This window comes from Lacerta agilis, chromosome 16, assembly GCF_009819535.1.
Source record: "Lacerta agilis isolate rLacAgi1 chromosome 16, rLacAgi1.pri, whole genome shotgun sequence".
Classification (NCBI taxonomy): Eukaryota; Metazoa; Chordata; class Lepidosauria; order Squamata; family Lacertidae; genus Lacerta; species Lacerta agilis.
In genome coordinates, this window is record NC_046327.1 from 29,935,570 (window position 1) to 29,948,389 (window position 12,820).

Genomic DNA, 12,820 nt, shown 5'->3' on the forward strand with positions numbered 1-12,820 from the left:
TATGAATGCACAGAGATCACAACTGCTATCAGTTCAGTCACACAAACTGCCTGCCTGCAGTGGCATGTGCCTTTTCTTTGTGATTTACACTTGACATCTATGTGGCAGTTGCAAAGTTCCCACCTCACCCTCTGCTGCGCATCCCTTGTTAGCGTCTTTTCAAGGGGACAAGGAGCAGGCCCCAATTCTCAAGCTAGTTCTCTTCTCTAACTTGTTCCTGAAACTGGCTCTGCACAGGCCCCCAAACGCACGACAGCACAGACTAGACCTGAAGAATATCAGGTATGGACTCTACTGAATCTCGCTTGTTGCTTCTGCTTTTGGAACCTTGCATAGTTCAATAACCCAACACAAGAGAGGGCACCTTTCTGTTCCATCAGGAATCAAACATGACTGATGAGTTCTGAGGGATAGCAGTGCAGGCAACAGTTTTAAGAACAAATAATAATGTTAAATGTCAAGCGTACTCTTCATAGGAATTATACTGTAAGCAAATGTTATGATAGTCTTATGAGCTCTATTTAAAACCATTTTGTAAAACTTAAGTGTCTGAACCAAAGAAATACAAATGAACTGGAACTGAACCCAAAATTCCAATTATTCAACCCAACTTCTTAGAACCAGCAGGGACACTCTTCTCCCACAATTGGGCTTAGTGCACATGGTAAACTCAAGGACAATGAGCAGGAAGATAATTCTGTGACCAAAGGCACGTATAGCCTGTTGGGCATTCGCAAGCCCAGTACTTGGATGAAGTAGGGCGAAGGATCTCCTCATGACCTCTGAGCCAGGAGTAAAACCCAAAAGATCAGATGCTCAGGAGATCTGAGACCTGGGGCCTTCATCTCAGCCACTGACTCTCATGTTTCCTAGGATCCTCCCATTTAGATATAATCTGCTCCACATTGCAGATAAACTCACCTAGAGGAATAAGGTTGTTGTGGCCAACATTGGTGCCACCAGCAATCACGCTGCTGAGATCATAGGCTGTGGGCATCCCTGCAGCACGGGGTAGAAGGGAAGAGGGTGAGAAACGAGGAAGGCACTAACCAAGACACACACACCTAGACCTTCAAGCATCCTGCCCAGCACTGTTGTGGCAGGAGAGGCCATTACATGGTAAGTGTTACAGACGCATGAGGCTCTCCAGGCCACACACACTGCACCGCCCCTCCTCCCATAAGCTGATTTTCAAAAGGGGGCAGGCTGTTCCAGGCAGGGATAGGGTTTTCCATGCAGAAGCTCTCCTGGGCAAACGCTGCAGTGAAACTGGGCTGTAATCTGGTTTTTACAGGAAAAGTAAGAGAGGGGCTTGCTCACTCCACTCCATGGTACTCTTCCCTTCTATATGTCTGGCTGGGTTGCCTGAGAAAGAGATGCCTTGCCAAAATTGCCTTTGGAGGAAGAAGGAGTTGCTGCTTGAGAACTAGCTGATCAGAAGTGGATGGAATCTGGATTTTCTCTGCCGAGGAAGGCTGGCAGCCTTGTTGGAACCATCTCAGCAACTGATGGAGGCTACAGCACTTGCTGTGCCTGGGAGTGGGGACAAAGGTGTTGGCCAACTCAACTCAGACAGGTACAAAGGGGGTGAACAGCAGTGGCCACCAGAGAGGAGCCCAACAGGAGAAATGTTGGTGGAAAGGGAAATTTTCTCCCAACAGGAGCTGGGTAGAGATCAAATATAGACCAGGCTGCTGTACCCCCTGGGACAATAGGAGATTTATATTAATCACACTCCAAGTCCACTCTTCCTTGAAAAAAAGCAGCTGACACAGGGCTCCCAGCAATCTCTCATCCACATCTGCTTAGCTTTACCAGTGCTAAAAGGTTACAACATTAGGTGCTCAGCAGAATGAGACACAACACTGAGCAAGCTGCTGAAGGGGTTACAGGCAGCTGTCTGCAGGTGACAGCAAGAAACATGAACAGAAAAATGTCGACAGCACCAGTGCAACAGGTACTCCTCGGTCTCAGTGCTCCAGTCAGCAAAGGGGAATAGTAGTCAACATCAAAACGGTCAACTGGAGAAGGAAAATTCATGTCTGCTGTATAAGTACGAGCATCTTCATGTGTGAGCTCGGGGCAAGGAAGCCAGCTTCTTTCTGCTCTGAGGTAATCTCCAACAGACTTTAGGTGTACATGCCACACAATGATCTACTGCATAACCACCAGCAGAAAGATAAGGGCAGCGGCACGAACACCCCAAAAGGATAGTGATTATATAGAAGTATGATATTCTGCATCACACATATGCTATCTCTACAGAGAGAGAGAAAGGCAGTTGCCACATCCCAAGAATACTGTTCTAGTTGCAAATGATTTGCTTGATTAATGCTATGGACACAGTGTCAATAGGGCTCGCCCTTGGAGGAGAAAATTTGCTCTTCATCACCCCATAGCTACTCAATATCTAAACTCTGTGACATTAGCTAGAAAATCCTCCCACTTGTTATGCTTGCCTCTGCAGACTGCTCAATTTCAATTACATGGGTCCAAGATGTTCCTATGCTCTGCTGCAGAACCACCAGGACTGGATGAAGATATGGCTGCAAACAAAACCAGATTGCTTGCCGCAGGCCCTCATGTTACTGTATGAGAAAGCTTTACAGCCAAAACCATTCAGTGAACCTTCAAATTGAAGGCAAAGCTCGAGCCCTGTGGCATCCAGCACTCCTGGCTGATGTCCTGACTGTCCAGACCCCAAATGACTGAGGAACATAGATGACCCATCAGCTTTGCCCAGGAGTGACAGTGAAGAAGGTACAGTACCAGCAACAGCCATCCCTGTGCTCATGTTGTAGGCGCCACCTGTGTTCCACATGTTCTCTGAAGGAGAGGTGTAGTGCGAGCCTGGCGGGGGTGAAGGAGTTGTACCTGTGTACCTGGAAGGCAGACACACACACCCTCACTCACACACACAAACACCAGCACCAACGTCAATACACTGGAGATCAAAGCACCCCAGTGGCTCATCATTCTAGACATAGTGGGCCATTTCCAACCATCATCCAGAGGAGCAGGAGAGTCTTGTGGCAACTTAAAAGCACAATAAATTCATTGCGGCATAAGCTTTTGTGGAATCCATGAAGTGGGTTACACAAACTTGCATAGAAAGAGAAGCTAATACTGTGGGGCCAAGAGACCACTGAAGAAAGTATATGACATTTCCACGTGCATTCAAATGCATTCTAGGATTTTTTTAAAAAAACATCCACCTTTGGTTTAAGAGAAGAACACACACCAAAGCAAAATTCTGCTTTTATCTTTAAAAAGAGGAGGCAGGGGGATAGCTTACCTGAATGTTTATGCAGATACAGAACTGATTTTCAAGTAGTAAAATACAGAATATCTCTAACACACACACACACACACACACACACACACACACACACGTATTGAGCACCACACGTATTGAGCACTGCCCAATAGATAGCCATGACAATCATGCCAAAATGTTCAGTTGCCTATTGCAGCAGTGCTGTTCCTGCTACTTTCACTTTCTTGCAGGGTAGAGCTTGAAGCACTTTGAAAATTTGAACACACACATGGCAGGACACATAAAAAACCCCAAACCCTCCCTACAATACTGTCTCTCCAAAAAGCTATTGTCGGTAAGAAGTTGGTGCCAGAATTCCTCTGCCACACTTTAATCCAAGGACAGCCCACAAAGTGCCATCCCATCATCCCACAACACTGTGGGTCAGTGATCAGGGATTATAGGAGTTGTAGTTCAACATCATCAGCAAGGCCACAGCTTACCCACCCTCTCAAACTAAACCAGGAGAAAGCAAGGGCTCCTCTGTCCAAAATGCAAGATGCAGAGAGGCAACTATGCCGCTGGATTTCTAGGGCTCCAGCAGTCACTGGCCAGGAGCAAGTGTATTTAAATATCTACACACTAACCTTTCCTCACCCACTCAAGGTAGATAACAACATAAATTAGCAAGATGTTGTTGGAAATAAAAGCAAGGACTAACTAGATGTGAATATTTTAAGGCAGTAGAATCTGAATTACAACAAACCAGGACCCAAATGAGGAGATGCCTCCCTCCTTCTCATCGAAGAAGCACCTAAATTGACTCATGCTTAGATTCCCGAAGTGTGAGCAGTGAAGTAGCCTGGTTTGTGGAAGATGGCAAGTTATTCAAAATCTGGCTGGGCACTGAGGGAAACCCAGATACTGGGTGAGATGATATGTGGAGTAATCCAGGGGTGCTTCTTATGTTCTTAGTCCTGCTGAAAGGGCCCACATTCTAGTGGTTCACATTTATTCATACTATTGGAGGGCTCACCTCAGAAGATAAAGGAGGAATAGGAAGGAATATGCATCTTTCTGTCCCCTTGCTTTCCTCTCGCCAGCAAAAAGCTATCTGATTATACTGGTAAGAAAGGAATGCATTTCTGCTCCTTTCCTACCCCCTTTGCCTGAAATTGCTGTGTGTCTTTCCAACCCACCCCCCGGTCCCTCCCAACACAGGTTGTGAAAGCAAAACAATTCAATCAGGGAGAGTTAGCTTGCTTCCCCTCCCAGTCTGCCCAGTGAAGACTTGCTTTTGAGTTAGGCAGAAGTAGTTCCCTGAAAAGCAGTTCCTCAAACACACTGCATCCTCACTCACACAAGCACACCTTTTAAAAAAAACAAAAAACTTTATTATAGAGGTGGGGAAAAAACCTTGTGACATACCTGAAAAATGGGTTTTTCAGGTCAAGGAGGTTGCTGGACTTGGAGCCTGTCTGATCAACTTGAGCAACAATACTGATGTCGTAACTTTGCCTGAAAGAGAAGGGGAAGAGATACTGGTAAAACACTCCCCAGTCCCTTCTGACAATTCAGCAGGGCTATTTCTAATGGAGATCAGGACTCTACAGGAGGGTGAGAGAATCTTGCTTACTGGGAAAGGAGATGGAGACACCGGCAAGAAGTCCGGCAACGTACACTTCCCAAGTGTTGCAGAAAGCTTCAAAGCTCAAACAAAGCCAGCTCACCTTCTGCTCTACCAGTTCTACCTGGACGAGGGATATCTTCATTTACTGATCTTTAGCCTACTTTTCAACAGTTGTTCCTTAAGCGGGTTAGAGCTAAAATATTACAGTGTAAGTAAAATTATAGTGACAATGATAAAACATTGCCAACAATAAAAACAACATCTTAGCAGCAGTTTGTCTGAAGAGAAATGTCTTAATAGCTCATTTAAGAGGGCCTGTTTCCTGGATATATCACACAGAAGTGATTTCAGAACTTGGGGGGCCATCACCAAAAAGGATAATTCGGGGGCAGCCACCAGCATGATTGGATCCATAAGCCTCTTCATCTTAACTGCAGGCCTCCCTGATTCTATACTTTCAGAAGTCTTCGCAATGGCAAGGCCTAAAACTCAGGCTATTTCATAGTGTGAGTCACAGGAGAAGTTGGGGCAAATCCCAAAATGTCAGGAGTGCAATGGGCTTGCTCATATTGCTGGGTTCTACGAAGCAGAGCGAAACACCAAAAAGACAGCTGTGACCGAAGTGGGCTGTGCAAAGGGAAGACAGGCAAATGTTGCTCACAAGACCTTTCTGAAGTGCAAAAAAAACAGCTAGCAGTCAAGAAGGCTGAGCTTGGATTCAAGTTACACAAGCCCAGAACTAAGTTGCACCTTCCTGTCGGGAAAGTAACTATTATCCCTATTTATTGATGAGAAGGTAACCACCAGAGTGAATGTGATTTAAATCAAATCGATTTAAAGAATGGTTTAAATCACTAGTCAGTAAGACTTGATTTATATCATATTTTTTTTACAGAAAGACTCATTCTTGCTGGTAAATCTTAATATTTACAACCAGATGAAGGATTCGTTTTTGGAATAAAAAATTTTCATAGTAGTTTTTACAGTTATATCAAAAATCATTAATTTGGTTATACTAGTATAAATACATAGACAGATAATTATGAAATTATTGTAAGGTTTAATATGTTAACTGTTTATATTTGGACAATTTTTCTGCTGTGCTTTATTAGAAAGAGAATAATAACCATTTCCTTAATAACAATTTAAACAATTTATTTAACTAAAACAATAACATTATAGCATATGTATCCATGTTTGTTAACTGATGTAGTTAAACATTTAAAAAAAATCAAGAATGAGTTTTAGCACACACAAAAAACTTAAAACAAATCCTTATTTCCTGATGAATGGCCTTTGGACTATAATGTAGCTTAAATAGAAAACCAGCTTTAGAAATATTTTTCCTCCAAAAGCATTTTATTTTAAAAATCCAATTTATATATTTTTTAAAAATTATTTTTTAAATCTTCAATTTTTTCCCACCCTGGTAACAACTTAATCAGCCTGGCACATAGCTTTGAACTCATCTTTCTCTGGTTAAAGTCCAGCACACAACACCCTAGATGACACTGCCACTGCAGAATCTGACCTAGCTGCAAGAGGGATTGTTTTTCCATGTGGCTCAGCTTACCTCTTGTTTGCGATGAGCAGGCATGTCCCTGAGAGGGTGTCACCAGCCTTAGCAAAAAGTGGAGACTGAAAGAGGCACCGAACTTGGTACCAGTGGGTGAGAGGCTCTGTCGGAGCAGTTGAAAGCCAAACAGTCATTCTAGTGGAAGGAGAGAGGCAAGGGAATCATGTTTAGATACAAGGACTTCGAGTTTTCACAAATCCACATCCTACCCCTCTCAGATTGCTCTGTTTCCCAACTGTCAGCATATCCCCAGCTGCAAAGTAGCTGCACTCAGGTCTGGCTTGCCATATACCAATCTGTTTTCACTCTCCACAGAGAAACCAAGGCTCCTGTTTTTCCTCCTCAAGTCAGCCCCTCTTGAAAGTTCAGTTTGGTGGCAGGTGCTCATTTTGGAAGCACCTGTCAAGACTTTCCTGCTTGATCTTGCTTTTAATGGTTAGTGTTACAGTACAGTCCTTTTAGTCAACTTTTATTAGTGCTTAAATCAATTTTAAATTGATTAAATTTTAACCAGCTGAAGCTTCACTTGATTAATGAGTGAGGGCCAACTTTAATTAAAAAGGCCACAATTAATAGAAGACTTGTTACTTTTTTAGGATATTTTGGTTCTGTTATGTTAGCAGTAACAGGAAACTGAAGATATGCTTTCCTTCTAATCATTACAGTCACTTTTGTTGACTAGTGGTTGTTGAGAACAACAATTTTCAAAGCACTATAAAATTCAATCACAAAACACACAAAGTAAACACAGCTAAAATACTATAAAAACAGTGTAATAAGAGAGTATCTCCTCCAAAACACCCAACAAAACAGGGCCACCTTAGTCTGCTTGCAAAACAGTGACACAGCAAGACAAGCAGATATACCAAGGGAGTTCTTTCTAATGCTTTGAGACAATTACAGAAACAATTTGGCTATGTTTTGAAACTAATACGGCATCCATAAAAGGTAGTCTCTGCAATAGGACCTCATTAGATAATCTCAAAAGGGAGGCAGCATTCTCCCAAGATAGCCAGGGTTTTAAAAATTAAGAGCTTTAAAACCAACCAGTACCTTAATTGGTCTTGGAATTAAATAAAGAAACAAAATCAGAATTGGCAAGCAAGCATTCGCTCTATCAAACTGTGCAGCCAAGAGCAAATCTAGCGTTGGGAAGAAATGCAAGCTTCCATTTACTATCCCGAGGGTTGTTTTTTTCTAAATACGTCCCCCTGCTGCCAAGTTAAACAAACATATTTACATTCATCTACTGAAGGACACAAGTCAAAAGATAATTTAATTTGAACTTGCCCGTTTACTGCAGTGTAGGAGTGATAATCAGTTATCTGTTTTATAAAATCCAAGTTCTGATGGGAGGAAAGAGCACTTTTGCCACCACTTACATTGAACCGATGAAGGCTACATCAAACCAGAAAGCCAACCCATGGACTAGACCTGAATGCAGCATGTGGAATTTGAACGGGATTTCTATCCTGCAAAACAAGAGGAGATGCCGCATGAATTCACCCTCTCCCTCGCAGTCACATGGTTTCTTCTTAGTCAGCACACAGTAAAAGGTAAAGGTAAAGGACCCCTGGGCGGTTAAGTCCAGTCAAAGGCGACTATGGGGTTGTGGTGCTCATCTCGCTTTTCAGGCAGAGGGAGCTGGCATTTGTCCACAGACAGCTTTCCAAGTTATGTGGCCAGCATGACTAAACCGCTTCTGGCACAACGGAACACTGTGATGGAAGCCAGAGTGCACGGAAACACTGTTTACCTTCCCACCACAGTGGTACCTATTTATCTACTTGCACTGGTGTGCTTTTGAACTGCTAGGTTGGCCGGAGTTGGGACAGAGCAAAGGGAGCTCACCCTGTCGCAGGGATTCAAACTGCCGACCTTCTGATCAGCAAGCCCAAGAGGCTCAGTGGTTTAGACCACAGCACCACCCGCATGCATGTGCATGTATGTATGTATGTAGATGGAGATCTGAGACTGCCTCTGTCTCATATAGAGGCCATCTAAGATCTTCCTTTAAGTTGAGTTTTATCAGGCTGTGGCTCCCCCTTTCTCCAGCTGCACTAATCAATAGCTTGTGGCTGCTTTCTTAAGGGTACTGTTTTTTGTTTTGCTTTTTTCATTCTAACCTGAAAATAAATTCTGGATGTTCACATTTTCAGAAGGTCAAAAAATAAGAGCCACCTCACTGATACAGACTTGAGACATGCAAGTACTATGCATAGTCATTCTACACTAGACAATTGTATCTTGTCATTGCTCAACAGCCTTCTTCTGGAAACAAGCCCAACCTGGATATGGGTGGGAAATAGTTAAGACAAGATTCCATTGGTTTGAGGAAGGTTTTTTGACTTTGTATTTTTGTATAGGAAGTGGCAAAACAAGAGACTCCCCATGAGCCAGTCCCAGAATTAAGACCAGAGGCGCTGCTCTCTAACCAACTTGTAAGAATGGTTAGACTGTTGGAAACCAGAGACTGAGCGTTCTCCATGTTTGAAACTCCCAGAGAAATATATATGGCTTTGTCACTGCTGATTTTTGGGAAAACTCTGAAGAGGTTTTTATTCTAATCTGTGTCTGATTTACAGGTGAAACTCGAAAAATTAGAATATTATGGAAAGGTTCATTTCTTTCAGTAATTCAACTTAAAAGGTGAAACTAATATATGAGATAGACTCATGACGTGCAAAGCGAGATATGTCAAGCCTTTATTTGTTATAATTGTGATGATTATGGTGTACAGCTGATGAGAACCCCAAATTAACAATTTCAACTTTGGGGTTTTCATCAGCTGTATGCCATAATCATCACAATTATAACAAACAAAGGCTTGACATATCTCGCTTTGCATGTCATGAGTCTATCTCATATATTAAACTCCAGTAGCTAATGAAAATGGATTGCTTACATAAATGGATTTTTTCATGATATTCCATGATATTGTGTGGCATGTTTCACCTGTATTTACTATGCTAGAAGAATTTTAGTTGCTGCTGGTTTTAAGTTAATGGTTAAACTGTTGTTATTTTATTTTAAAACCTTACTTAAAATACCCTTCGTTGGACAGTGTGCCCTCAAAAACGGGTTGCAATTTTTTGAATGAACCATAAATCGCCTCAGCAGACATGGCCTGAAACCTCAACAAGCAGCATGACGGATGGCAGAAAACACAAAGAACAGGAAGTCAACACAAACAGTTCTTAAACGTTGGCCCTCTTGAGCTTGGAACTCTCTTGTACCAACTCAGCCCATTTTTGTTTATCCTGACCCCTGAGTCTGAGGTCTCCTGCAAGCAAAGCATGCATCAAGCCACCAGACTGTTTCTAGCAAACCATAATTGGTTAAATGGTCAAGGGAAGAAGACTGGGCTCCTATGCAGGACCAAAATATAGCTCAGAAAAGACTGCCAGGCTACTTTCATCTGGCTCTGCCACACAACAGTAACAATACAATCATGAAGACATACACTGGCATGTACTGCAGACACAATTTCTTTTCTTCCTTTTCTTTTTTAAGGACAGAAACAGTATAACTTTGGCTTCTCCCACCCCTGTGTAACAGACAGTTGGGAGCCAAACTGGATTATCCCTCTGGTCTCCTATAAAGGGGATAACATACCTGTGCAAATCCGCTTCTTTGGCGTCTAAGAAGTTCACTGTGTATTTAACAGATTTGGCCATTAGAATCCTGATATCAAAGGTGTCCTTGGGAAGAAAAGCACATAAATGAAAACCTCTGGTTGGAAAACTACAAGTCTGAGCTCCTCTCCACCCACTTCCACTCCCAGACAAATGTAAAGAAGACAGACAACAGACTACTAACTTACTCTGAGGACCAGAAGATGTTTGTGAATATTATGCCATACAACAGAACAATGCCTTTCTTCCCTGCCACCCTAAGAGGGAAGCGGAGGTGAGCATCATGGTTGCCAGCCTTGCCCTGTTCCACGCAAAACAGTGGCATGAACCAAGACACTCTACCTCTCCAGTGCTCAGTACTTCCTTCAGATGGCAATACCAGTTCCCTGGTGTTTACTTGCTCCATTTGAAGAAGTCAGACCTGGGAGAAGTTACAGGCCACCCAATCCCATCTTTGTGTAAATGTGTCTAATAGCAAAGGCATAAAACTGATGGCTCCCTATAAGAAAAATGTTCGGGTCAGGTGCACTATGGTTTTTAAAAGTAAAGTATAACAGGTGTTCAAGCCATCAAGGAGGCTAGAAGCTTGTGGGTTCTCATCAACTGGGCTGATTACTGGTTGTGCTACTTGTGAGCAAGTAACCAAGCTAGCACATGGTATTAGTCTCTAATGAACACACACAGGCTTTGGTGATTAGACACCAAAAGCTGGAAAATCCCCCTCCCCTCCATTTCTTCTGACAAAAGCTCCCTTAGGAAGGCTCCGAGGACTAGAGACAGCTTTCAATCACATTTCATCCTTTCCCCTCACCATGCTCCCACCATCAGGAAGAATGTCAAGTTTTATAGGACAGACTTACCACAACAGGCTGCCTGAAATATTCATCTACTGCTGCACCCCGAAGTGCTGACAAGTCTACCCCATGGAAGGATGGCTGATACCTGCAAGACAAAACACAGCAGGCTGGGTGACTTGGGAGGGTCTGGGTATCCAAGGATGCACCAATGTGAGGTTTCAAATATTAGTCTCCTCCCAAAGAACCTATACTGGAAAGATAGCAGTTACACTGCAGAGGACCATGGAGGTTCTTCATTGCTATCTAGAAGACTAGGAAAGATCAGACTGCTAAGGTTTACCCAAACCTGAGTCTGTCTGGCACAGATCAACACTGCAGTTTGTTACATGAGCAGCTAGTTTTCTGTCGGATAAACTGCAGCAGTTGTGGAACTGGGCTGAGAGCATTGCTTCCTAGGAAAAGTGGCTTACCAAAAGTTAGCTTTTGTGAATTGTTCCATGTAGAGCTGCTCATCTGTGAATGGTGCTAAGTGGACATCCCCAATGGTTGGAAACATATTTCCTGAAATTGAATGGAAGATGGACATAGTTTATTTATTTATTTACAGAAATATACTTATGGTCCCCTTCCAATTTTAACAAAGAAAAACCCCAAGGTGGATAACTTCAGGATTTGGAGGGGGGGGGTCTGGAAAAAAATTAACGAACAGGTTAAAAATCAGACAGAATGGCAGCTACGATTGATCAGGTTAAAAAGAAAAAGAAACTGGGAAGACAGTAAAATAAAAACAAGTTAAAAGATATAGGAGCAGCAGGTAAAAGTAGAGTGAGATTTACAAAACAAAACTGTCATTAATAATAAATCTGTTCTTTATTTATTTAATCAAATCTTGATTTATTTACACTGGCACCATGAATGCCTTCAGATAACTAATTTCCTTAACACTCTGCTGCACCTTGAGTCACTGCCACAAGCATTTGAAGGAAATCAACAGCACCACAGTCAAAACCTTCCCACAGAATTGAGTGAGTTCAATCCTGACCACTGCCCCATTGTATCACCCCACCAGGAACCCACTGAAGATGCGTCTGTTTCAAATGACGGCAGTTGTTCTTCGCGGTGCATTTATTATTCACTTTCCACATAGCTTCTCCTCTTTAAAACTGATTTTTATGGGGAATGCTTCCATTGTCAGCATCATCCTTTGGCCTCCACCAAGCTTCTGATGAACACCAGCAATGATGCCTTGCTAATTATAGAACCAATAGAGGGAGCGTCTCTATAAATCAAGGCGTGACCACTTTAAATTGTTCTACTATTATAAAGCATGAAAATTTTGCAATTCCTTCCCGTAGCAAAATTGGCTGGTTGAGTGCAGATCAGTCTGGAAGCAAAATGGGGTCACCCAAGAAAAAGGCAGTGGATACAATACATCTGAACGACTTAATTTGTAAATTAAAAAAAAAAAAAATTTAAGTCAAAGTGCACAACAAGCACCTGTGAGCCTCCGGGACCAATGGCTTAGAGGTAAGAAAATAGTAACTCATTATCTGAAAAGTAAACTTCCAGATTTGCACTGAACAGCAACAAGAACTCTTGTCTTTGTTGCTTTTGGGGGAGCAAGGTAGAAGGACCATGACATGCTGTTGCCCCCACTATGTAAATAACCCAGATTTTGCCATTTTGAACTAGAAATGGGGCAGGCTGAGTGCTTATCAATGCAGTCTATGACTGAGAACAGTTATGGTGCCCACCGGGGGGGAAAGGAGGGGAGAAAATGGCTGGTGGATTGGAAACAGCTGAAACACAGAATGTTAGGATGTCAACTGAGTAAAAAGGGAGGAAAATGGAAGGCAGAGGAAAGAGAGAGGAAACTGGCCTGCTGAAGCTCACTGGACAGAGGTAGCATTGGGAGCAGGGAGCACC

At 42.7% G+C, this 12,820-nt stretch overlaps 1 protein-coding gene across 2 annotated transcripts in view; it reads right to left on the bottom strand.

The window, feature by feature from the left end:
- CARM1 (coactivator associated arginine methyltransferase 1) overlaps positions 1-12,820 on the bottom strand; it is a 39,799-nt gene that overhangs the window by 3,153 nt on the left and 23,826 nt on the right. Inside the window, exons 7-14 of one of the 2 annotated variants that reach the window (XM_033173917.1) lie at positions 11,365-11,455; positions 10,958-11,039; positions 10,078-10,163; positions 7,845-7,934; positions 6,460-6,597; positions 4,685-4,774; positions 2,770-2,882; positions 922-999 (exon numbers count right to left, since the gene is read on the bottom strand). In XM_033173917.1, the coding sequence (XP_033029808.1) occupies positions 922-999; positions 2,770-2,882; positions 4,685-4,774; positions 6,460-6,597; positions 7,845-7,934; positions 10,078-10,163; positions 10,958-11,039; positions 11,365-11,455 (768 nt within the window). The remainder of the gene's footprint in view (positions 1-921; positions 1,000-2,769; positions 2,883-4,684; positions 4,775-6,459; positions 6,598-7,844; positions 7,935-10,077; positions 10,164-10,957; positions 11,040-11,364; positions 11,456-12,820) is intronic. The other variant, XM_033173918.1, reaches the window with a different exon arrangement.